The sequence below is a fragment of the Sphaerodactylus townsendi genome, linkage group LG08, assembly GCF_021028975.2.
Source record: "Sphaerodactylus townsendi isolate TG3544 linkage group LG08, MPM_Stown_v2.3, whole genome shotgun sequence".
In the NCBI taxonomy this organism is placed as follows: Eukaryota; Metazoa; Chordata; class Lepidosauria; order Squamata; family Sphaerodactylidae; genus Sphaerodactylus; species Sphaerodactylus townsendi.
The window spans coordinates 98,174,604-98,198,698 of NC_059432.1; the positions used below are offsets into that span (position 1 = coordinate 98,174,604).

Here is a 24,095-nt window from a genome sequence, read left to right on the forward strand (position 1 = left end):
TGTCTCTTTCACTATCGGCTAACTGAACACCTTTAAGAGGAGATGTGAAGGATAGAATTTTGGACCTTCTTTAGGCAAAATAGGTGCTGTTACTAAGAACCACCTCCCGCCCCCTGATAAAGGGTCTTGGGTCCCAGGGCTAGGAAATCCCCCTGGCTAGGATTCTTAGCTGTGTTTGGCCAAAAGTACTAGATTGGGGAAACCAACATTCTGCCTCAGGGTGAGATAGATTCTCATGTTCAGGTAACATCAAGAGGAATACACCACAAAGACCAGACATACAGAAATAGATTCAAGATTCGTTTTTCAACATCAGTGTGCTCATTTCCAGGTAGATAGATAGATAGATAGATAGATAGATAGATAGATAGATAGATAGATAGATAGATAGATAGATAGATAGATAGATAGATAGATAGATAGATAGATCCCACCCCCCCCCCCCACCCACCCGGTCCCTCCCACCCCCCCCCCCCCCTACCCCCCCTCCCCCCCCGCCCCCCCCGCCCCCCAACCCCACCCCCTCCCACCACCCCCCACCTCCACCCCCCCCCCCCCACCACCCCCCCCTCCATCCCACCCCCCCCACCCCGCTCCACCCTCCCCCCCCACCCGCCGCCCTCCCCACCCCCCCCCCCCCCAACCCCCCCCCCCCCCCACCCCCCCCCCCCCCCACCCCCCCCCCCCCCCACCCCCCCCCCCCCCCACCCCCCCCCCCCCCCACCCCCCCCCCCCCCCACCCCCCCCCCCCCCCACCCCCCCCCCCCCCCACCCCCCCCCCCCCCCACCCCCCCCCCCCCCCACCCCCCCCCCCCCCCACCCCCCCCCCCCCCCACCCCCCCCCCCCCCCACCCCCCCCCCCCCCCACCCCCCCCCCCCCCCACCCCCCCCCCCCCCCACCCCCCCCCCCCCCCACCCCCCCCCCCCCCCACCCCCCCCCCCCCCCACCCCCCCCCCCCCCCACCCCCCCCCCCCCCCACCCCCCCCCCCCCCCACCCCCCCCCCCCCCCACCCCCCCCCCCCCCCACCCCCCCCCCCCCCCACCCCCCCCCCCCCCCACCCCCCCCCCCCCCCACCCCCCCCCCCCCCCACCCCCCCCCCCCCCCACCCCCCCCCCCCCCCACCCCCCCCCCCCCCCACCCCCCCCCCCCCCCACCCCCCCCCCCCCCCACCCCCCCCCCCCCCCACCCCCCCCCCCCCCCACCCCCCCCCCCCCCCACCCCCCCCCCCCCCCACCCCCCCCCCCCCCCACCCCCCCCCCCCCCCACCCCCCCCCCCCCCCACCCCCCCCCCCCCCCACCCCCCCCCCCCCCCACCCCCCCCCCCCCCCACCCCCCCCCCCCCCCACCCCCCCCCCCCCCCACCCCCCCCCCCCCCCACCCCCCCCCCCCCCCACCCCCCCCCCCCCCCACCCCCCCCCCCCCCCACCCCCCCCCCCCCCCACCCCCCCCCCCCCCCACCCCCCCCCCCCCCCACCCCCCCCCCCCCCCACCCCCCCCCCCCCCCACCCCCCCCCCCCCCCACCCCCCCCCCCCCCCACCCCCCCCCCCCCCCACCCCCCCCCCCCCCCACCCCCCCCCCCCCCCACCCCCCCCCCCCCCCACCCCCCCCCCCCCCCACCCCCCCCCCCCCCCACCCCCCCCCCCCCCCACCCCCCCCCCCCCCCACCCCCCCCCCCCCCCACCCCCCCCCCCCCCCACCCCCCCCCCCCCCCACCCCCCCCCCCCCCCACCCCCCCCCCCCCCCACCCCCCCCCCCCCCCACCCCCCCCCCCCCCCACCCCCCCCCCCCCCCACCCCCCCCCCCCCCCACCCCCCCCCCCCCCCACCCCCCCCCCCCCCCACCCCCCCCCCCCCCCACCCCCCCCCCCCCCCACCCCCCCCCCCCCCCACCCCCCCCCCCCCCCACCCCCCCCCCCCCCCACCCCCCCCCCCCCCCACCCCCCCCCCCCCCCACCCCCCCCCCCCCCCACCCCCCCCCCCCCCCACCCCCCCCCCCCCCCACCCCCCCCCCCCCCCACCCCCCCCCCCCCCCACCCCCCCCCCCCCCCACCCCCCCCCCCCCCCACCCCCCCCCCCCCCCACCCCCCCCCCCCCCCACCCCCCCCCCCCCCCACCCCCCCCCCCCCCCACCCCCCCCCCCCCCCACCCCCCCCCCCCCCCACCCCCCCCCCCCCCCACCCCCCCCCCCCCCCACCCCCCCCCCCCCCCACCCCCCCCCCCCCCCACCCCCCCCCCCCCCCACCCCCCCCCCCCCCCACCCCCCCCCCCCCCCACCCCCCCCCCCCCCCACCCCCCCCCCCCCCCACCCCCCCCCCCCCCCACCCCCCCCCCCCCCCACCCCCCCCCCCCCCCACCCCCCCCCCCCCCCACCCCCCCCCCCCCCCACCCCCCCCCCCCCCCACCCCCCCCCCCCCCCACCCCCCCCCCCCCCCACCCCCCCCCCCCCCCACCCCCCCCCCCCCCCACCCCCCCCCCCCCCCACCCCCCCCCCCCCCCACCCCCCCCCCCCCCCACCCCCCCCCCCCCCCACCCCCCCCCCCCCCCACCCCCCCCCCCCCCCACCCCCCCCCCCCCCCACCCCCCCCCCCCCCCACCCCCCCCCCCCCCCACCCCCCCCCCCCCCCACCCCCCCCCCCCCCCACCCCCCCCCCCCCCCACCCCCCCCCCCCCCCACCCCCCCCCCCCCCCACCCCCCCCCCCCCCCACCCCCCCCCCCCCCCACCCCCCCCCCCCCCCACCCCCCCCCCCCCCCACCCCCCCCCCCCCCCACCCCCCCCCCCCCCCACCCCCCCCCCCCCCCACCCCCCCCCCCCCCCACCCCCCCCCCCCCCCACCCCCCCCCCCCCCCACCCCCCCCCCCCCCCACCCCCCCCCCCCCCCACCCCCCCCCCCCCCCACCCCCCCCCCCCCCCACCCCCCCCCCCCCCCACCCCCCCCCCCCCCCACCCCCCCCCCCCCCCACCCCCCCCCCCCCCCACCCCCCCCCCCCCCCACCCCCCCCCCCCCCCACCCCCCCCCCCCCCCACCCCCCCCCCCCCCCACCCCCCCCCCCCCCCACCCCCCCCCCCCCCCACCCCCCCCCCCCCCCACCCCCCCCCCCCCCCACCCCCCCCCCCCCCCACCCCCCCCCCCCCCCACCCCCCCCCCCCCCCACCCCCCCCCCCCCCCACCCCCCCCCCCCCCCACCCCCCCCCCCCCCCACCCCCCCCCCCCCCCACCCCCCCCCCCCCCCACCCCCCCCCCCCCCCACCCCCCCCCCCCCCCACCCCCCCCCCCCCCCACCCCCCCCCCCCCCCACCCCCCCCCCCCCCCACCCCCCCCCCCCCCCACCCCCCCCCCCCCCCACCCCCCCCCCCCCCCACCCCCCCCCCCCCCCACCCCCCCCCCCCCCCACCCCCCCCCCCCCCCACCCCCCCCCCCCCCCACCCCCCCCCCCCCCCACCCCCCCCCCCCCCCACCCCCCCCCCCCCCCACCCCCCCCCCCCCCCACCCCCCCCCCCCCCCACCCCCCCCCCCCCCCACCCCCCCCCCCCCCCACCCCCCCCCCCCCCCACCCCCCCCCCCCCCCACCCCCCCCCCCCCCCACCCCCCCCCCCCCCCACCCCCCCCCCCCCCCACCCCCCCCCCCCCCCACCCCCCCCCCCCCCCACCCCCCCCCCCCCCCACCCCCCCCCCCCCCCACCCCCCCCCCCCCCCACCCCCCCCCCCCCCCACCCCCCCCCCCCCCCACCCCCCCCCCCCCCCACCCCCCCCCCCCCCCACCCCCCCCCCCCCCCACCCCCCCCCCCCCCCACCCCCCCCCCCCCCCACCCCCCCCCCCCCCCACCCCCCCCCCCCCCCACCCCCCCCCCCCCCCACCCCCCCCCCCCCCCACCCCCCCCCCCCCCCACCCCCCCCCCCCCCCACCCCCCCCCCCCCCCACCCCCCCCCCCCCCCACCCCCCCCCCCCCCCACCCCCCCCCCCCCCCACCCCCCCCCCCCCCCACCCCCCCCCCCCCCCACCCCCCCCCCCCCCCACCCCCCCCCCCCCCCACCCCCCCCCCCCCCCACCCCCCCCCCCCCCCACCCCCCCCCCCCCCCACCCCCCCCCCCCCCCACCCCCCCCCCCCCCCACCCCCCCCCCCCCCCACCCCCCCCCCCCCCCACCCCCCCCCCCCCCCACCCCCCCCCCCCCCCACCCCCCCCCCCCCCCACCCCCCCCCCCCCCCACCCCCCCCCCCCCCCACCCCCCCCCCCCCCCACCCCCCCCCCCCCCCACCCCCCCCCCCCCCCACCCCCCCCCCCCCCCACCCCCCCCCCCCCCCACCCCCCCCCCCCCCCACCCCCCCCCCCCCCCACCCCCCCCCCCCCCCACCCCCCCCCCCCCCCACCCCCCCCCCCCCCCACCCCCCCCCCCCCCCACCCCCCCCCCCCCCCACCCCCCCCCCCCCCCACCCCCCCCCCCCCCCACCCCCCCCCCCCCCCACCCCCCCCCCCCCCCACCCCCCCCCCCCCCCACCCCCCCCCCCCCCCACCCCCCCCCCCCCCCACCCCCCCCCCCCCCCACCCCCCCCCCCCCCCACCCCCCCCCCCCCCCACCCCCCCCCCCCCCCACCCCCCCCCCCCCCCACCCCCCCCCCCCCCCACCCCCCCCCCCCCCCACCCCCCCCCCCCCCCACCCCCCCCCCCCCCCACCCCCCCCCCCCCCCACCCCCCCCCCCCCCCACCCCCCCCCCCCCCCACCCCCCCCCCCCCCCACCCCCCCCCCCCCCCACCCCCCCCCCCCCCCACCCCCCCCCCCCCCCACCCCCCCCCCCCCCCACCCCCCCCCCCCCCCACCCCCCCCCCCCCCCACCCCCCCCCCCCCCCACCCCCCCCCCCCCCCACCCCCCCCCCCCCCCACCCCCCCCCCCCCCCACCCCCCCCCCCCCCCACCCCCCCCCCCCCCCACCCCCCCCCCCCCCCACCCCCCCCCCCCCCCACCCCCCCCCCCCCCCACCCCCCCCCCCCCCCACCCCCCCCCCCCCCCACCCCCCCCCCCCCCCACCCCCCCCCCCCCCCACCCCCCCCCCCCCCCACCCCCCCCCCCCCCCACCCCCCCCCCCCCCCACCCCCCCCCCCCCCCACCCCCCCCCCCCCCCACCCCCCCCCCCCCCCACCCCCCCCCCCCCCCACCCCCCCCCCCCCCCACCCCCCCCCCCCCCCACCCCCCCCCCCCCCCACCCCCCCCCCCCCCCACCCCCCCCCCCCCCCACCCCCCCCCCCCCCCACCCCCCCCCCCCCCCACCCCCCCCCCCCCCCACCCCCCCCCCCCCCCACCCCCCCCCCCCCCCACCCCCCCCCCCCCCCACCCCCCCCCCCCCCCACCCCCCCCCCCCCCCACCCCCCCCCCCCCCCACCCCCCCCCCCCCCCACCCCCCCCCCCCCCCACCCCCCCCCCCCCCCACCCCCCCCCCCCCCCACCCCCCCCCCCCCCCACCCCCCCCCCCCCCCACCCCCCCCCCCCCCCACCCCCCCCCCCCCCCACCCCCCCCCCCCCCCACCCCCCCCCCCCCCCACCCCCCCCCCCCCCCACCCCCCCCCCCCCCCACCCCCCCCCCCCCCCACCCCCCCCCCCCCCCACCCCCCCCCCCCCCCACCCCCCCCCCCCCCCACCCCCCCCCCCCCCCACCCCCCCCCCCCCCCACCCCCCCCCCCCCCCACCCCCCCCCCCCCCCACCCCCCCCCCCCCCCACCCCCCCCCCCCCCCACCCCCCCCCCCCCCCACCCCCCCCCCCCCCCACCCCCCCCCCCCCCCACCCCCCCCCCCCCCCACCCCCCCCCCCCCCCACCCCCCCCCCCCCCCACCCCCCCCCCCCCCCACCCCCCCCCCCCCCCACCCCCCCCCCCCCCCACCCCCCCCCCCCCCCACCCCCCCCCCCCCCCACCCCCCCCCCCCCCCACCCCCCCCCCCCCCCACCCCCCCCCCCCCCCACCCCCCCCCCCCCCCACCCCCCCCCCCCCCCACCCCCCCCCCCCCCCACCCCCCCCCCCCCCCACCCCCCCCCCCCCCCACCCCCCCCCCCCCCCACCCCCCCCCCCCCCCACCCCCCCCCCCCCCCACCCCCCCCCCCCCCCACCCCCCCCCCCCCCCACCCCCCCCCCCCCCCACCCCCCCCCCCCCCCACCCCCCCCCCCCCCCACCCCCCCCCCCCCCCACCCCCCCCCCCCCCCACCCCCCCCCCCCCCCACCCCCCCCCCCCCCCACCCCCCCCCCCCCCCACCCCCCCCCCCCCCCACCCCCCCCCCCCCCCACCCCCCCCCCCCCCCACCCCCCCCCCCCCCCACCCCCCCCCCCCCCCACCCCCCCCCCCCCCCACCCCCCCCCCCCCCCACCCCCCCCCCCCCCCACCCCCCCCCCCCCCCACCCCCCCCCCCCCCCACCCCCCCCCCCCCCCACCCCCCCCCCCCCCCACCCCCCCCCCCCCCCACCCCCCCCCCCCCCCACCCCCCCCCCCCCCCACCCCCCCCCCCCCCCACCCCCCCCCCCCCCCACCCCCCCCCCCCCCCACCCCCCCCCCCCCCCACCCCCCCCCCCCCCCACCCCCCCCCCCCCCCACCCCCCCCCCCCCCCACCCCCCCCCCCCCCCACCCCCCCCCCCCCCCACCCCCCCCCCCCCCCACCCCCCCCCCCCCCCACCCCCCCCCCCCCCCACCCCCCCCCCCCCCCACCCCCCCCCCCCCCCACCCCCCCCCCCCCCCACCCCCCCCCCCCCCCACCCCCCCCCCCCCCCACCCCCCCCCCCCCCCACCCCCCCCCCCCCCCACCCCCCCCCCCCCCCACCCCCCCCCCCCCCCACCCCCCCCCCCCCCCACCCCCCCCCCCCCCCACCCCCCCCCCCCCCCACCCCCCCCCCCCCCCACCCCCCCCCCCCCCCACCCCCCCCCCCCCCCACCCCCCCCCCCCCCCACCCCCCCCCCCCCCCACCCCCCCCCCCCCCCACCCCCCCCCCCCCCCACCCCCCCCCCCCCCCACCCCCCCCCCCCCCCACCCCCCCCCCCCCCCACCCCCCCCCCCCCCCACCCCCCCCCCCCCCCACCCCCCCCCCCCCCCACCCCCCCCCCCCCCCACCCCCCCCCCCCCCCACCCCCCCCCCCCCCCACCCCCCCCCCCCCCCACCCCCCCCCCCCCCCACCCCCCCCCCCCCCCACCCCCCCCCCCCCCCACCCCCCCCCCCCCCCACCCCCCCCCCCCCCCACCCCCCCCCCCCCCCACCCCCCCCCCCCCCCACCCCCCCCCCCCCCCACCCCCCCCCCCCCCCACCCCCCCCCCCCCCCACCCCCCCCCCCCCCCACCCCCCCCCCCCCCCACCCCCCCCCCCCCCCACCCCCCCCCCCCCCCACCCCCCCCCCCCCCCACCCCCCCCCCCCCCCACCCCCCCCCCCCCCCACCCCCCCCCCCCCCCACCCCCCCCCCCCCCCACCCCCCCCCCCCCCCACCCCCCCCCCCCCCCACCCCCCCCCCCCCCCACCCCCCCCCCCCCCCACCCCCCCCCCCCCCCACCCCCCCCCCCCCCCACCCCCCCCCCCCCCCACCCCCCCCCCCCCCCACCCCCCCCCCCCCCCACCCCCCCCCCCCCCCACCCCCCCCCCCCCCCACCCCCCCCCCCCCCCACCCCCCCCCCCCCCCACCCCCCCCCCCCCCCACCCCCCCCCCCCCCCACCCCCCCCCCCCCCCACCCCCCCCCCCCCCCACCCCCCCCCCCCCCCACCCCCCCCCCCCCCCACCCCCCCCCCCCCCCACCCCCCCCCCCCCCCACCCCCCCCCCCCCCCACCCCCCCCCCCCCCCACCCCCCCCCCCCCCCACCCCCCCCCCCCCCCACCCCCCCCCCCCCCCACCCCCCCCCCCCCCCACCCCCCCCCCCCCCCACCCCCCCCCCCCCCCACCCCCCCCCCCCCCCACCCCCCCCCCCCCCCACCCCCCCCCCCCCCCACCCCCCCCCCCCCCCACCCCCCCCCCCCCCCACCCCCCCCCCCCCCCACCCCCCCCCCCCCCCACCCCCCCCCCCCCCCACCCCCCCCCCCCCCCACCCCCCCCCCCCCCCACCCCCCCCCCCCCCCACCCCCCCCCCCCCCCACCCCCCCCCCCCCCCACCCCCCCCCCCCCCCACCCCCCCCCCCCCCCACCCCCCCCCCCCCCCACCCCCCCCCCCCCCCACCCCCCCCCCCCCCCACCCCCCCCCCCCCCCACCCCCCCCCCCCCCCACCCCCCCCCCCCCCCACCCCCCCCCCCCCCCACCCCCCCCCCCCCCCACCCCCCCCCCCCCCCACCCCCCCCCCCCCCCACCCCCCCCCCCCCCCACCCCCCCCCCCCCCCACCCCCCCCCCCCCCCACCCCCCCCCCCCCCCACCCCCCCCCCCCCCCACCCCCCCCCCCCCCCACCCCCCCCCCCCCCCACCCCCCCCCCCCCCCACCCCCCCCCCCCCCCACCCCCCCCCCCCCCCACCCCCCCCCCCCCCCACCCCCCCCCCCCCCCACCCCCCCCCCCCCCCACCCCCCCCCCCCCCCACCCCCCCCCCCCCCCACCCCCCCCCCCCCCCACCCCCCCCCCCCCCCACCCCCCCCCCCCCCCACCCCCCCCCCCCCCCACCCCCCCCCCCCCCCACCCCCCCCCCCCCCCACCCCCCCCCCCCCCCACCCCCCCCCCCCCCCACCCCCCCCCCCCCCCACCCCCCCCCCCCCCCACCCCCCCCCCCCCCCACCCCCCCCCCCCCCCACCCCCCCCCCCCCCCACCCCCCCCCCCCCCCACCCCCCCCCCCCCCCACCCCCCCCCCCCCCCACCCCCCCCCCCCCCCACCCCCCCCCCCCCCCACCCCCCCCCCCCCCCACCCCCCCCCCCCCCCACCCCCCCCCCCCCCCACCCCCCCCCCCCCCCACCCCCCCCCCCCCCCACCCCCCCCCCCCCCCACCCCCCCCCCCCCCCACCCCCCCCCCCCCCCACCCCCCCCCCCCCCCACCCCCCCCCCCCCCCACCCCCCCCCCCCCCCACCCCCCCCCCCCCCCACCCCCCCCCCCCCCCACCCCCCCCCCCCCCCACCCCCCCCCCCCCCCACCCCCCCCCCCCCCCACCCCCCCCCCCCCCCACCCCCCCCCCCCCCCACCCCCCCCCCCCCCCACCCCCCCCCCCCCCCACCCCCCCCCCCCCCCACCCCCCCCCCCCCCCACCCCCCCCCCCCCCCACCCCCCCCCCCCCCCACCCCCCCCCCCCCCCACCCCCCCCCCCCCCCACCCCCCCCCCCCCCCACCCCCCCCCCCCCCCACCCCCCCCCCCCCCCACCCCCCCCCCCCCCCACCCCCCCCCCCCCCCACCCCCCCCCCCCCCCACCCCCCCCCCCCCCCACCCCCCCCCCCCCCCACCCCCCCCCCCCCCCACCCCCCCCCCCCCCCACCCCCCCCCCCCCCCACCCCCCCCCCCCCCCACCCCCCCCCCCCCCCACCCCCCCCCCCCCCCACCCCCCCCCCCCCCCACCCCCCCCCCCCCCCACCCCCCCCCCCCCCCACCCCCCCCCCCCCCCACCCCCCCCCCCCCCCACCCCCCCCCCCCCCCACCCCCCCCCCCCCCCACCCCCCCCCCCCCCCACCCCCCCCCCCCCCCACCCCCCCCCCCCCCCACCCCCCCCCCCCCCCACCCCCCCCCCCCCCCACCCCCCCCCCCCCCCACCCCCCCCCCCCCCCACCCCCCCCCCCCCCCACCCCCCCCCCCCCCCACCCCCCCCCCCCCCCACCCCCCCCCCCCCCCACCCCCCCCCCCCCCCACCCCCCCCCCCCCCCACCCCCCCCCCCCCCCACCCCCCCCCCCCCCCACCCCCCCCCCCCCCCACCCCCCCCCCCCCCCACCCCCCCCCCCCCCCACCCCCCCCCCCCCCCACCCCCCCCCCCCCCCACCCCCCCCCCCCCCCACCCCCCCCCCCCCCCACCCCCCCCCCCCCCCACCCCCCCCCCCCCCCACCCCCCCCCCCCCCCACCCCCCCCCCCCCCCACCCCCCCCCCCCCCCACCCCCCCCCCCCCCCACCCCCCCCCCCCCCCACCCCCCCCCCCCCCCACCCCCCCCCCCCCCCACCCCCCCCCCCCCCCACCCCCCCCCCCCCCCACCCCCCCCCCCCCCCACCCCCCCCCCCCCCCACCCCCCCCCCCCCCCACCCCCCCCCCCCCCCACCCCCCCCCCCCCCCACCCCCCCCCCCCCCCACCCCCCCCCCCCCCCACCCCCCCCCCCCCCCACCCCCCCCCCCCCCCACCCCCCCCCCCCCCCACCCCCCCCCCCCCCCACCCCCCCCCCCCCCCACCCCCCCCCCCCCCCACCCCCCCCCCCCCCCACCCCCCCCCCCCCCCACCCCCCCCCCCCCCCACCCCCCCCCCCCCCCACCCCCCCCCCCCCCCACCCCCCCCCCCCCCCACCCCCCCCCCCCCCCACCCCCCCCCCCCCCCACCCCCCCCCCCCCCCACCCCCCCCCCCCCCCACCCCCCCCCCCCCCCACCCCCCCCCCCCCCCACCCCCCCCCCCCCCCACCCCCCCCCCCCCCCACCCCCCCCCCCCCCCACCCCCCCCCCCCCCCACCCCCCCCCCCCCCCACCCCCCCCCCCCCCCACCCCCCCCCCCCCCCACCCCCCCCCCCCCCCACCCCCCCCCCCCCCCACCCCCCCCCCCCCCCACCCCCCCCCCCCCCCACCCCCCCCCCCCCCCACCCCCCCCCCCCCCCACCCCCCCCCCCCCCCACCCCCCCCCCCCCCCACCCCCCCCCCCCCCCACCCCCCCCCCCCCCCACCCCCCCCCCCCCCCACCCCCCCCCCCCCCCACCCCCCCCCCCCCCCACCCCCCCCCCCCCCCACCCCCCCCCCCCCCCACCCCCCCCCCCCCCCACCCCCCCCCCCCCCCACCCCCCCCCCCCCCCACCCCCCCCCCCCCCCACCCCCCCCCCCCCCCACCCCCCCCCCCCCCCACCCCCCCCCCCCCCCACCCCCCCCCCCCCCCACCCCCCCCCCCCCCCACCCCCCCCCCCCCCCACCCCCCCCCCCCCCCACCCCCCCCCCCCCCCACCCCCCCCCCCCCCCACCCCCCCCCCCCCCCACCCCCCCCCCCCCCCACCCCCCCCCCCCCCCACCCCCCCCCCCCCCCACCCCCCCCCCCCCCCACCCCCCCCCCCCCCCACCCCCCCCCCCCCCCACCCCCCCCCCCCCCCACCCCCCCCCCCCCCCACCCCCCCCCCCCCCCACCCCCCCCCCCCCCCACCCCCCCCCCCCCCCACCCCCCCCCCCCCCCACCCCCCCCCCCCCCCACCCCCCCCCCCCCCCACCCCCCCCCCCCCCCACCCCCCCCCCCCCCCACCCCCCCCCCCCCCCACCCCCCCCCCCCCCCACCCCCCCCCCCCCCCACCCCCCCCCCCCCCCACCCCCCCCCCCCCCCACCCCCCCCCCCCCCCACCCCCCCCCCCCCCCACCCCCCCCCCCCCCCACCCCCCCCCCCCCCCACCCCCCCCCCCCCCCACCCCCCCCCCCCCCCACCCCCCCCCCCCCCCACCCCCCCCCCCCCCCACCCCCCCCCCCCCCCACCCCCCCCCCCCCCCACCCCCCCCCCCCCCCACCCCCCCCCCCCCCCACCCCCCCCCCCCCCCACCCCCCCCCCCCCCCACCCCCCCCCCCCCCCACCCCCCCCCCCCCCCACCCCCCCCCCCCCCCACCCCCCCCCCCCCCCACCCCCCCCCCCCCCCACCCCCCCCCCCCCCCACCCCCCCCCCCCCCCACCCCCCCCCCCCCCCACCCCCCCCCCCCCCCACCCCCCCCCCCCCCCACCCCCCCCCCCCCCCACCCCCCCCCCCCCCCACCCCCCCCCCCCCCCACCCCCCCCCCCCCCCACCCCCCCCCCCCCCCACCCCCCCCCCCCCCCACCCCCCCCCCCCCCCACCCCCCCCCCCCCCCACCCCCCCCCCCCCCCACCCCCCCCCCCCCCCACCCCCCCCCCCCCCCACCCCCCCCCCCCCCCACCCCCCCCCCCCCCCACCCCCCCCCCCCCCCACCCCCCCCCCCCCCCACCCCCCCCCCCCCCCACCCCCCCCCCCCCCCACCCCCCCCCCCCCCCACCCCCCCCCCCCCCCACCCCCCCCCCCCCCCACCCCCCCCCCCCCCCACCCCCCCCCCCCCCCACCCCCCCCCCCCCCCACCCCCCCCCCCCCCCACCCCCCCCCCCCCCCACCCCCCCCCCCCCCCACCCCCCCCCCCCCCCACCCCCCCCCCCCCCCACCCCCCCCCCCCCCCACCCCCCCCCCCCCCCACCCCCCCCCCCCCCCACCCCCCCCCCCCCCCACCCCCCCCCCCCCCCACCCCCCCCCCCCCCCACCCCCCCCCCCCCCCACCCCCCCCCCCCCCCACCCCCCCCCCCCCCCACCCCCCCCCCCCCCCACCCCCCCCCCCCCCCACCCCCCCCCCCCCCCACCCCCCCCCCCCCCCACCCCCCCCCCCCCCCACCCCCCCCCCCCCCCACCCCCCCCCCCCCCCACCCCCCCCCCCCCCCACCCCCCCCCCCCCCCACCCCCCCCCCCCCCCACCCCCCCCCCCCCCCACCCCCCCCCCCCCCCACCCCCCCCCCCCCCCACCCCCCCCCCCCCCCACCCCCCCCCCCCCCCACCCCCCCCCCCCCCCACCCCCCCCCCCCCCCACCCCCCCCCCCCCCCACCCCCCCCCCCCCCCACCCCCCCCCCCCCCCACCCCCCCCCCCCCCCACCCCCCCCCCCCCCCACCCCCCCCCCCCCCCACCCCCCCCCCCCCCCACCCCCCCCCCCCCCCACCCCCCCCCCCCCCCACCCCCCCCCCCCCCCACCCCCCCCCCCCCCCACCCCCCCCCCCCCCCACCCCCCCCCCCCCCCACCCCCCCCCCCCCCCACCCCCCCCCCCCCCCACCCCCCCCCCCCCCCACCCCCCCCCCCCCCCACCCCCCCCCCCCCCCACCCCCCCCCCCCCCCACCCCCCCCCCCCCCCACCCCCCCCCCCCCCCACCCCCCCCCCCCCCCACCCCCCCCCCCCCCCACCCCCCCCCCCCCCCACCCCCCCCCCCCCCCACCCCCCCCCCCCCCCACCCCCCCCCCCCCCCACCCCCCCCCCCCCCCACCCCCCCCCCCCCCCACCCCCCCCCCCCCCCACCCCCCCCCCCCCCCACCCCCCCCCCCCCCCACCCCCCCCCCCCCCCACCCCCCCCCCCCCCCACCCCCCCCCCCCCCCACCCCCCCCCCCCCCCACCCCCCCCCCCCCCCACCCCCCCCCCCCCCCACCCCCCCCCCCCCCCACCCCCCCCCCCCCCCACCCCCCCCCCCCCCCACCCCCCCCCCCCCCCACCCCCCCCCCCCCCCACCCCCCCCCCCCCCCACCCCCCCCCCCCCCCACCCCCCCCCCCCCCCACCCCCCCCCCCCCCCACCCCCCCCCCCCCCCACCCCCCCCCCCCCCCACCCCCCCCCCCCCCCACCCCCCCCCCCCCCCACCCCCCCCCCCCCCCACCCCCCCCCCCCCCCACCCCCCCCCCCCCCCACCCCCCCCCCCCCCCACCCCCCCCCCCCCCCACCCCCCCCCCCCCCCACCCCCCCCCCCCCCCACCCCCCCCCCCCCCCACCCCCCCCCCCCCCCACCCCCCCCCCCCCCCACCCCCCCCCCCCCCCACCCCCCCCCCCCCCCACCCCCCCCCCCCCCCACCCCCCCCCCCCCCCACCCCCCCCCCCCCCCACCCCCCCCCCCCCCCACCCCCCCCCCCCCCCACCCCCCCCCCCCCCCACCCCCCCCCCCCCCCACCCCCCCCCCCCCCCACCCCCCCCCCCCCCCACCCCCCCCCCCCCCCACCCCCCCCCCCCCCCACCCCCCCCCCCCCCCACCCCCCCCCCCCCCCACCCCCCCCCCCCCCCACCCCCCCCCCCCCCCACCCCCCCCCCCCCCCACCCCCCCCCCCCCCCACCCCCCCCCCCCCCCACCCCCCCCCCCCCCCACCCCCCCCCCCCCCCACCCCCCCCCCCCCCCACCCCCCCCCCCCCCCACCCCCCCCCCCCCCCACCCCCCCCCCCCCCCACCCCCCCCCCCCCCCACCCCCCCCCCCCCCCACCCCCCCCCCCCCCCACCCCCCCCCCCCCCCACCCCCCCCCCCCCCCACCCCCCCCCCCCCCCACCCCCCCCCCCCCCCACCCCCCCCCCCCCCCACCCCCCCCCCCCCCCACCCCCCCCCCCCCCCACCCCCCCCCCCCCCCACCCCCCCCCCCCCCCACCCCCCCCCCCCCCCACCCCCCCCCCCCCCCACCCCCCCCCCCCCCCACCCCCCCCCCCCCCCACCCCCCCCCCCCCCCACCCCCCCCCCCCCCCACCCCCCCCCCCCCCCACCCCCCCCCCCCCCCACCCCCCCCCCCCCCCACCCCCCCCCCCCCCCACCCCCCCCCCCCCCCACCCCCCCCCCCCCCCACCCCCCCCCCCCCCCACCCCCCCCCCCCCCCACCCCCCCCCCCCCCCACCCCCCCCCCCCCCCACCCCCCCCCCCCCCCACCCCCCCCCCCCCCCACCCCCCCCCCCCCCCACCCCCCCCCCCCCCCACCCCCCCCCCCCCCCACCCCCCCCCCCCCCCACCCCCCCCCCCCCCCACCCCCCCCCCCCCCCACCCCCCCCCCCCCCCACCCCCCCCCCCCCCCACCCCCCCCCCCCCCCACCCCCCCCCCCCCCCACCCCCCCCCCCCCCCACCCCCCCCCCCCCCCACCCCCCCCCCCCCCCACCCCCCCCCCCCCCCACCCCCCCCCCCCCCCACCCCCCCCCCCCCCCACCCCCCCCCCCCCCCACCCCCCCCCCCCCCCACCCCCCCCCCCCCCCACCCCCCCCCCCCCCCACCCCCCCCCCCCCCCACCCCCCCCCCCCCCCACCCCCCCCCCCCCCCACCCCCCCCCCCCCCCACCCCCCCCCCCCCCCACCCCCCCCCCCCCCCACCCCCCCCCCCCCCCACCCCCCCCCCCCCCCACCCCCCCCCCCCCCCACCCCCCCCCCCCCCCACCCCCCCCCCCCCCCACCCCCCCCCCCCCCCACCCCCCCCCCCCCCCACCCCCCCCCCCCCCCACCCCCCCCCCCCCCCACCCCCCCCCCCCCCCACCCCCCCCCCCCCCCACCCCCCCCCCCCCCCACCCCCCCCCCCCCCCACCCCCCCCCCCCCCCACCCCCCCCCCCCCCCACCCCCCCCCCCCCCCACCCCCCCCCCCCCCCACCCCCCCCCCCCCCCACCCCCCCCCCCCCCCACCCCCCCCCCCCCCCACCCCCCCCCCCCCCCACCCCCCCCGACCCCCACCCCCCCCCCCCCCCACACCCCCCCCCCCCATAACACCCCACCCCACCCCCCACCCCCACCCGCCCCCCCCCCCCCCCCCCCCCCCCCCCCCCCCCCCCCACCCCCACCCCCCCCACCCCCCCCACCAGCATGGCCAACTGGCCATGCTGGCAGGGGCTGATGGGAATTGTAGTCCATAATATCTGGAGTGCCAAAGGTTCACCACCACGGTCATAGCAGAAAGTGGAAGAGAGGAATATGTAAATGGAGTACATACCAAAACGTTTACACCTGAACACAGGGATATACTGAATCAAACTTGTGAGATTCAAGAAACACCACAGACTATAAAGAAATAGTCAAAAGACAAAGCGGCAGGCCCCGACTGACTTATAGCAATGCATGTTAAGCCCTCACATCAAGAAAGAAGAAGAAGAGTTTGGATTTATACCCTGCTTTCTTTCCTGTAAGCTTACTATGCAGTGAGAAACATCTTTCTTTTTAAGAGGAAGAACTGAGAGGGAAATTAACACAAAGGAGAAAGACATGCGAATCAGGAACGTTGGACAGAAATATTAGTTTTCTACATATCCTCAGAAACATTGTATATTACGACTTCACACCTTTCTGTATTGAGTCCTGGCATCAAAAAGCCAACAGTGGAATCTTCTCCATCATTTCTGATGGATATGAAGCAGTACAGGGTTAGTCACTATGAAAAAAATATTCCATCTCTTTGCAGTTTTGTATGCACAGAGCACAAGTTCTGCCACTAAGGGGTAGCCCCTACATTCAAAAGCCGCTTTTCCCTGATTTTGATGCCGGGGCTCCTTGGATATGATACAAACACAAGTCTTGCTTCTCCAGAGAAATGGTAAATCCAGCCCAGAGCCTAGCACAGTGGTGGCGAACCTTTTCGAGACCGAGTGTCCCAATTGCAACCCCAAACCCACTTCTTTATCGCAAAGTGCCAACACGGCAATTTAACCTGAATACTGAGGTTTTAGTTTATAAAAAACAGTTGGCTCCGAGGCGTGCGTTACTCGGCAGTAAGCTTGGTGGTAGTCGGTGACTTTGCGTTGAAGCAACTGTGCAACTCTTCCAACGGGTGAATCACGACTCAGAAGTAAGCCCCATTGCCAGCAACCAAGCTTACTCCCAGGTAAAGCATCGTGCTTTAGTTCTTTGCATGAAAATCAGTGGGGTTTAACAGCACTTAACAGGTTACCTACACTGCTTACCCAAAACTAGGTCTTAGGTTTAATGCTAATAATCGATCCCAGCGGTCTAGATGGGGGGGGGGGGGACTCTGTTTGCACTTGCCCACAGAGAGGGCTCTGAGTGCCATCTCTGGCACCTGTGCCATAGGTTCGCCACCACTGGCCTAGCATATCTCAGGCTAAAGTGAAATCAAGTCGCATGCAATGGACCACGAGCATCGCTACCTTAATGCTGGGGTGCAAACGCATCAGAGTCCGCTTGCTGTACTCGCTGTTGATGCCCAGAGCCAGCTCCACTTCTTTGTAGAGCATCACAAAGATTTTCACCCCTTGTTGCTGTCAGGAAAAAAAACCACACACCATATGACCAACGCAAAACTCATGCTTGGTTAAGAAAGCATTACGTTACGTGCTCCCTAAGAACTTAAGAACGTAAGAACTAGCCTGCTGGATCAGACCAGAGTCCATCTAGTCCAGCACTCCGCTACTCGCAGTGGCCCACCAGGTGCTTTCGGGAGCTCACATGCAGGAGGTGAAAGCAAGGGCCTTCTGCTGCTGCTGCTGCTCCTGAGCACCTGGTCTGCTAAGGCATTTGCAACCTCAGATCAAGAAGGATCAAGATTGGTAGCCAGAGATTGACTTCTCCCTACTTCCCCAAGCAGTGAGAGGTTCACAGAACTGACTCAGAAATTATGAATTCTGAAAGTCGAGTCAAGATGCTTTTTATTTTCAGGCCTCAAGACGTTTTTTGCTATCAGTTTCCTTTGTAACACTGGCTGGGTTCAGCCGTCACAGGAAACCACGGTTAATGTGATCATCTGTATGTGGGCCACTCTGCTATCTATGATTAGACGGGGCCTGTCATGATAGAATCTGAAAGAGGATTAGTCTTAACAATGGTTTTGTTTGACACAGGAACGTGGATGTTATGGCTTGTTTCCCAGAACCTCTCTTTCAGGCTGGGATATCAGCCAGGTCTTAGTGGTAGAAACAGAGAAATCAGCAAAAAAACTTTAAAATTACTGTTTCTCAAAGCCATCCAATGGCCTTTTTGAACAATCTATGTTTTTTTGAACAATCCATTTTGAACAATCTGCGGCTACCAATCTTGATCCTCCTTGATCTGAGGTTGCAAATGCCTTAGCAGACCAAGTGCTTGAGAGCAGCAGCAGCAGAAGGCCATTGCTTTCCCATCCTGCATGTGAGCTCCCAAAGGCACCTGGTGGGCCACTGTGAGGAGCAGAGTGCTGGACTAGATGGACTCTGGTCTGATCCAACAGGCTCTTTCTTATGTTCTTGTGACCTAAATCAATGGTTCCCAACCTTTTTTCACTTGGGTACCACTTGGCAGCCTATTTCCCTAAGTTGTATCCCCATTTAAAATTAGAATCGAAAAAGTTATTTTAAACCTGACTTAAAATGGTGACAAAAACTGCAGCTTTTAGAGAAAATGTGGAACAGCTACCTCACCAAACACCTTCCTAATGCCGTGACCCTTTAGTACACTTCCTCATGTTGTGGTGACCCCCAACCCTAACATTTATCCATTTTGCAGATGGAGAACACTGATGCAGAGTCTTAGGTGACCCCTGTGAAAGGGTCCTTCGACCCCCAAAGGGGTCGCGACCCCCAGGTTGAGAACCACTGGCATAAAGGGATTCTAAACTCAAAAGCTCAGTCCCAGTGAAGAGGCGCATGCGCACTGCACAGACACACTTACCAAAATAACAAAGCTAGGGAACGCAAGCTTTTCTCCAAATTAAATAACACAAGAAATTCATACCACCACCTGTCATAAGATTGAATTAATTTCACAACTTTTGACTTGTGTTTTGTCTTACACTGCTGGCATTAATGCAACTTTTTCCTCCATTATATAATTTTTTTTTTGTGTACTCCCAAATGTTCTGGAGATAAGTGTACGCCAGTTTGGGAATCACTGATCTAAATGACTGTCTACAAGCCGAATCACAGCTGACTTATAGCTAACCGCATAGAGTTTTTAGGGCAAGAGACATTTGGAGGTGGTTTGCCGGCCTCCACGTGGGCTGAGAGAGCTCTGAGAGAACTGTGACTGGTCCAAGATCACACAACAGGATTAATGTAGAGAAGTGGGGACTCAAACCCGGTTCTCCAGATTAGAGTCTGCTGCTCTTAACCACTATACCACATTGGCTCGTTAAAAGAAATTCAAGCATTGCCTCTGAAACGAACCAAGGAGTCTGAGCACTTTAAGAAGCTATCTTCCTGACTGACATCTCCCACTGCATGATAGAACACCTTCTCCTCTATGAGAACACAGAAGAGCCCTGCTGGACCAGACAAGAAATCCATCTGGTCCACCATCCTTTTTCACACAGTACCCAACCAGTTCTCCTGGAGGAGACAAGAAGCTAAGGTCTTTCCCTGATGTTGCCTCCTGGCACTGGCATTCAGAGGTTCTCTGTCTTTGCTAATAGCCATTAATGGACCTCTCCTCTACAAACTTCCACACGCTTGTGGTCATCACGACATCCTGTGAAAGGGAATCCCCAAATTTAATGACTCGCTGAATAAGTATTTCCCAGGGCTGCCAGCTCTTGAGTTACAAAATACCTGGAGATTTTGGAGGTGGAGCCTGAATAGGGTGGCATTTGGGAGGAAGGGACCTCAGCAGAGTAGAATGCCATACAGAGCACCCTCTAAGCAGCCATTTTCTCCAGGGGAACCAATCCTGGTTGTCTGGAGATCAACGGTAATAGTGGGAGGTCTCTAGGCCCCACCTGAACCCTACTATTTCCTTGCGTTTGTCCTGAATCTGTTGCTCATCTGCTCCACTTGGTGTCCCTGAGCTATAAATTCAACGGGCTTGTATGTATGTGCCAGGAAATCCCAGACTGATTGATCTTCAGTTCAGGCCGAAAGCACAGGATGATATTCAAGGCAGGAGACGGTTTCCCCGCAATGGAACAATCCATTTTGCCACATAAGATCTTTCAAACGCTCTTACAGTGCACAGGCAAAGACCGTTCGCCCTCATGATTTAAAGGCCCATTTAGAAAAAAACAGAAACGAAAGACCTATTGCCACAAGCTTAATGATATGGTTCTAGTAACATTGCAATAAAGTACGAATGCAGCCGAATAATATTCTTTGCTAATTAGATTGCTGTCTCCTCGCAGAAGATCAATGCCCACCATTATCAACGTAACGAGAATCCATTCTGGATGCAGACACATACGATAAATCACCCTGCAGTGTGACAGAAGCGTCACAAGAAGTCAATTTATACTATGTGTAGCATTGCTGTTCCTATCAGCAACAATTTATTCTCAGTGAAATCCCCAAAGGAGTCTGCTGAAGGAGTAAAGGATGTCACAGCTAATCATGGTTTTTAGGGACCGGGTCTAGTTTATGTGATATAGAACAAGACAGGGCTGTTATACTATGCTGACTGCAAACAGCAATGGGGGTGGCCACTTCTAGTGGTATTTTTAGGGTTTCGCTATAAAAGACCTGAACATTTTGGGAAAACCAGAAAAAGCTGATACCCCACTTAGACTTTTCAGGGCTTTCCTGGAAATTTCAAGTTTTTTAAAGCTAAACCAAAAAATATTAGCCCCACACAGCAAGCAGTGAGGGAGGGTTAGCTGACAGAATCAGGAACCCCACCCACCCTACCCCTAAGGAAACCCTGCTGGCCACCTTACTGCCTAGATGGAACCGGCTTTGCAGGCAGGGGTGGGGGCACTGCCTGAGGGGATCGGGGTCACCTGACCCCCCCCCCACCTTGCAGCTACGAGAGATGAAAAAGCTGGAATCTATTTGGCTTTTTTTGGCACAGGGTATTCAGCTTTGGAGTTGGTACTCTAGACCCGTGGTGGCGAACCTTTGGCACTCCAGATGTTATGGACTACAATTCCCATCAGCCCCTGCCAGCATGGCCAATTGGCAGGGGCTGATGGGAATGGTAGTCCATAACATCTGGAGTGCCATAGGTTCGCCACCACTGCCCTAGACAATGATCCAATGTGATTTGAAACAGTTTCATGTGTTCGTATTTCAGCAAACAGTTTGATTTAAACTTTCTTTGAAACAAATCCCAAAAAAAGCTTCTCCACTTCACCCACTTAAGACCAGTCCAAACAAACATCACTTTTTTCTGCCTTAACTTTTGGGGTTTTTGTTGCACTATATTACTTCCTTCCAGCACCGCAAACCCTCATTGTTCCTGCGGCAGTTGCCACCACGGCTGGCCATTAAACCCAGCACCAGAGAGCTTCTCTCCCTGCAACCCCCCACCCCCCCGGCCTCCAGGAGCTTTCTGCAGCCCTGCCTGAAAAACCCAGGCCTCCTGCTCAGCACACTTACCGCTTTCCGTCTCAGAATGCAGTCCAGCCTCCACCGATTCCCTTCCACCACGGGCCGCTTCAAGAATATCTCTGGACTTAACCTACAAAAACCAAAGTTTCAGTCACATTAACATCTGTTTTAAAAACTCAGCTTTTGTTTTGTTTTGTTTTTTGGAAAGAAAGCAAGAAAACCTAGCATGACCCAGAATTCAGCTGGAGAGTAATTCACTGTACTCTCAAATCAGACTATCCTCTTGTTTTCCAAACTCAGTTAAAGTGTGATATTTTGCCTCCTTTCGCAGGGAGAGCAAAGGATAGCAGTGTGCATCCAGCTTTCTTTGGGTTTTCCTACTTCTCCCAATACCACAAAGTAGTAGTTCTGCCCATTCTTTGGGTCAGCTTTTCAGGAAGATCAGAGAGGCTTCTTTTTTATATTTTGATGGGGTAGGTCTATCATAGGAGCGATAGGTCATGTAAAACCCTATTTTTAAAAAGGTGGCATGCAGCCCCCCCAAATTTCAGAAACAACAAGGAAGCAAGGAGGGGGAGGCAAAATGGTGACTCAGCTGTCTCTACACTTTGCAGAGTACACTTTGGCTCATTCCGCACATGCAGAATAATGCACTTTCAAACTGCTTTCAGTGCTCTTTGAAGCTGTGCGGAATAGCAAAATCCACTTGCAAACAGTTGTGAAAGTGCTTTGAAAACGCATTATTTTGCGTGTGTGGAAGGGGCCAGAAAAACACAGGAAACCCCTACAGCAATGTAAACAGCCACGGAGTAAGAACTGCATGCATATGTGGCCAAAGAGAACTTTGTAGAAGGGCCACCAAAAGTAGTGTTCTTCACAAGAATCCCACCAAGCAGCACATGCTAGAAAGTCCACACTCTATCGTCTACCTCAGCCCAGTTAACCAACATTTACAAAAACAGCACATCTCTTTTAAGCTTAGCTACTGGGTGTTAAAACAGATAAACAAACCGAGTCCCCTTGGAATGATACATTTTTTGAATGTACTTTCTATTCATGGCCTTGAACAATGCTGCACTCTATGCAACAGCCAACATCTGTGACTGAGTCAACCGTCCTTTGTTTGTAAAGACCGCCCAGTGAGTAACTTGTCGGCCCATTTTGGGAGACCGAGTTCTAAGGAGGAGCAAAAGCTGCTGTGAACCAAAAGCACACACTAAAACATCTGGATGAATCAATTGAGAGCTGCTGCCATCCCATAATACTGACCACCAGTCTGTGATGAAAATCTCTTCTTTAGCTGCTTCCATGGCATTGGCGACATCTTCAAAGTAACCTTTTGCATTCAAATACCTAGAAGCAAGGAGAATACTTTATTTCTAAAGGGGAAAGGTGGGGAAAGAACAGGTAACTGAATTAAACTATCCAAAAACTTGGATTTCTTTCATGCAACTTATCAAAAGAAAATGGGAAAAGCAAAAGATTAATCAGAACATTTCCTGATCTCAAACAAACGAAACCCCAAAATTCACTTGATCCCACAAAACAGGGATAGAAAACATGTGGTCTGTGAATTAGACCTGGCACTTGAAGCAGATGGTTTTCGAAGGGTGTGGTAAACATCTTTCAGCCTTGAAGAAAATAAATAAGTGTCCAGAGCTGCAAGAGTTAACTCTGCACTGTGTTGTGCCCCTCTTTGGGGTTTGTATGTTCCGGAACTTTCTATCCCCCCCACTGCTTGGTGGTTACCAGCAGTTTTCACACCTAATGACAAAACACTGCTTCATTTTAATGGGAATGAGCCTGGGCAATCCCTGTGTGTTCCCTGCTTGTCGGCTCCACAACCTTCCTCCCACACGTGTAGCCAGGAAATGCAACGCTTTCACAGAAAATCACAGCATGTTACTTCATCAGAGTTACAATTGATGGCTGGTTCCCTTTCCTCTAAACCAGTGTTAAACTGCGGGTGATTGAGATGATGCAACCTGAATAGCCCAGATCTCGAAATCTTACTAAGGTTGGTCCTGGTGAGGACCTGGATAGGACACCTCCAAGGAAGACCAGGGCTGCTAGGCAGAGGTAGGCAATGGCAAACCACCTCTGCTCATCTTGCCTTGAAAACCCCATGAGAGATCTCCATAAATAGTTTGTGACATTATCGCACTTAATTATTATTAATGTATTGCGATTAATTTTTTAGAAATTGTGGGCTGGATCTTATGGCTCCCTTCTGCTAAAGTTTAGTCCAGCAGCGGAAGACTTCCTCCAACTGAGAAAGCCCATCTTCACTGAGAAAACCTTTCTCTGCCAGAGGAAATCCTTCACCACTGAATGCGGTATTTCTTGGTCCAGTTTAAAGGAAGGACCAGAGGTGGGTTCCAGCAGGTTCTCACAGGTTCCCGAGAGTAGGTTACTAATTATTTGTGTGTGCTGAGAGGGGGTTACTAATTGGGGATTTTGCCACGTGATTTTTGCCTTAGTTATGCCCCTCCTCTCAGCAGTAGCGTGCAGAACTTGAAGCAGTCTAGCAGGAGGTGCACCGGTGTGCGTGGCCGCCTGCGCCTGCGTGCATTCGTTTCCCGCCCAAGGACCGGCGCAGCGGCTGCGTCCTTGCCACGGCCCCGCCCAGGAATGCCCTACCCCCAAAATGCCCGCCCATGCCCCGTCGTGCCCCGCCCAGCCCCATTGGCGCTACGCCACAGTTTGAATCCCACCACCATGGGAACCTGTTACTAAAATTTTTGGGTCCCACCACTGGGAAGGACCATCTTAAGAGCCAGTTTAGCAGAGGGGGAAATCACAGGATCCAACCCAACGTTCTGCCATGAAAGAGGATACATTTAATTTCCTATCCACACTCAAATTTCTGGCTGCCATTTTGTGGTCATTCTGTGTGGGTTTTTTAAGAGCTGTTGATCCGATGCTATGAAGCTTACGCCTCATGATGTGATTCTCTAGGTGTGTGTATTTGAAGCTACAGAGACCCACCCAAAATTTTAAAAAACTGACAAAATTACAGCGCAAGATGGCCGACGCAAGCTCAGAAAATGGGGCCATTGAGGAAGTTCAGGCTGAGTGCAACTAGGACTTCTTGTTCTCCCTAGCACTTTGGAATATATCCTGAAATTAGCTTGACAGTTAAATTTTTATCCCAACTACTTGAGAGCAGGCAGAAATGGATCATTACCTGAGCTAGATGTAATGTATCCCCCTCTGCCATTCTCAAGGGTCGACAATTGAATATCCCCCTCCAAGACAGAACTTTTGCATATTGTCAG

At 75.4% G+C, this 24,095-nt stretch overlaps 1 protein-coding gene across 1 annotated transcript in view; it reads right to left on the minus strand.

Moving 5' to 3' along the window:
* Nucleotides 1–24,095, minus strand: part of PLD1 (phospholipase D1) — a 137,201-nt gene that overhangs the window by 32,248 nt on the left and 80,858 nt on the right. Inside the window, exons 11-13 of the mRNA XM_048506934.1 lie at nt 22,087–22,170; nt 20,866–20,947; nt 16,726–16,851 (exon numbers count right to left, since the gene is read on the minus strand). Of these exons, the coding sequence (XP_048362891.1) occupies nt 16,726–16,851; nt 20,866–20,947; nt 22,087–22,170 (292 nt within the window). The remainder of the gene's footprint in view (nt 1–16,725; nt 16,852–20,865; nt 20,948–22,086; nt 22,171–24,095) is intronic.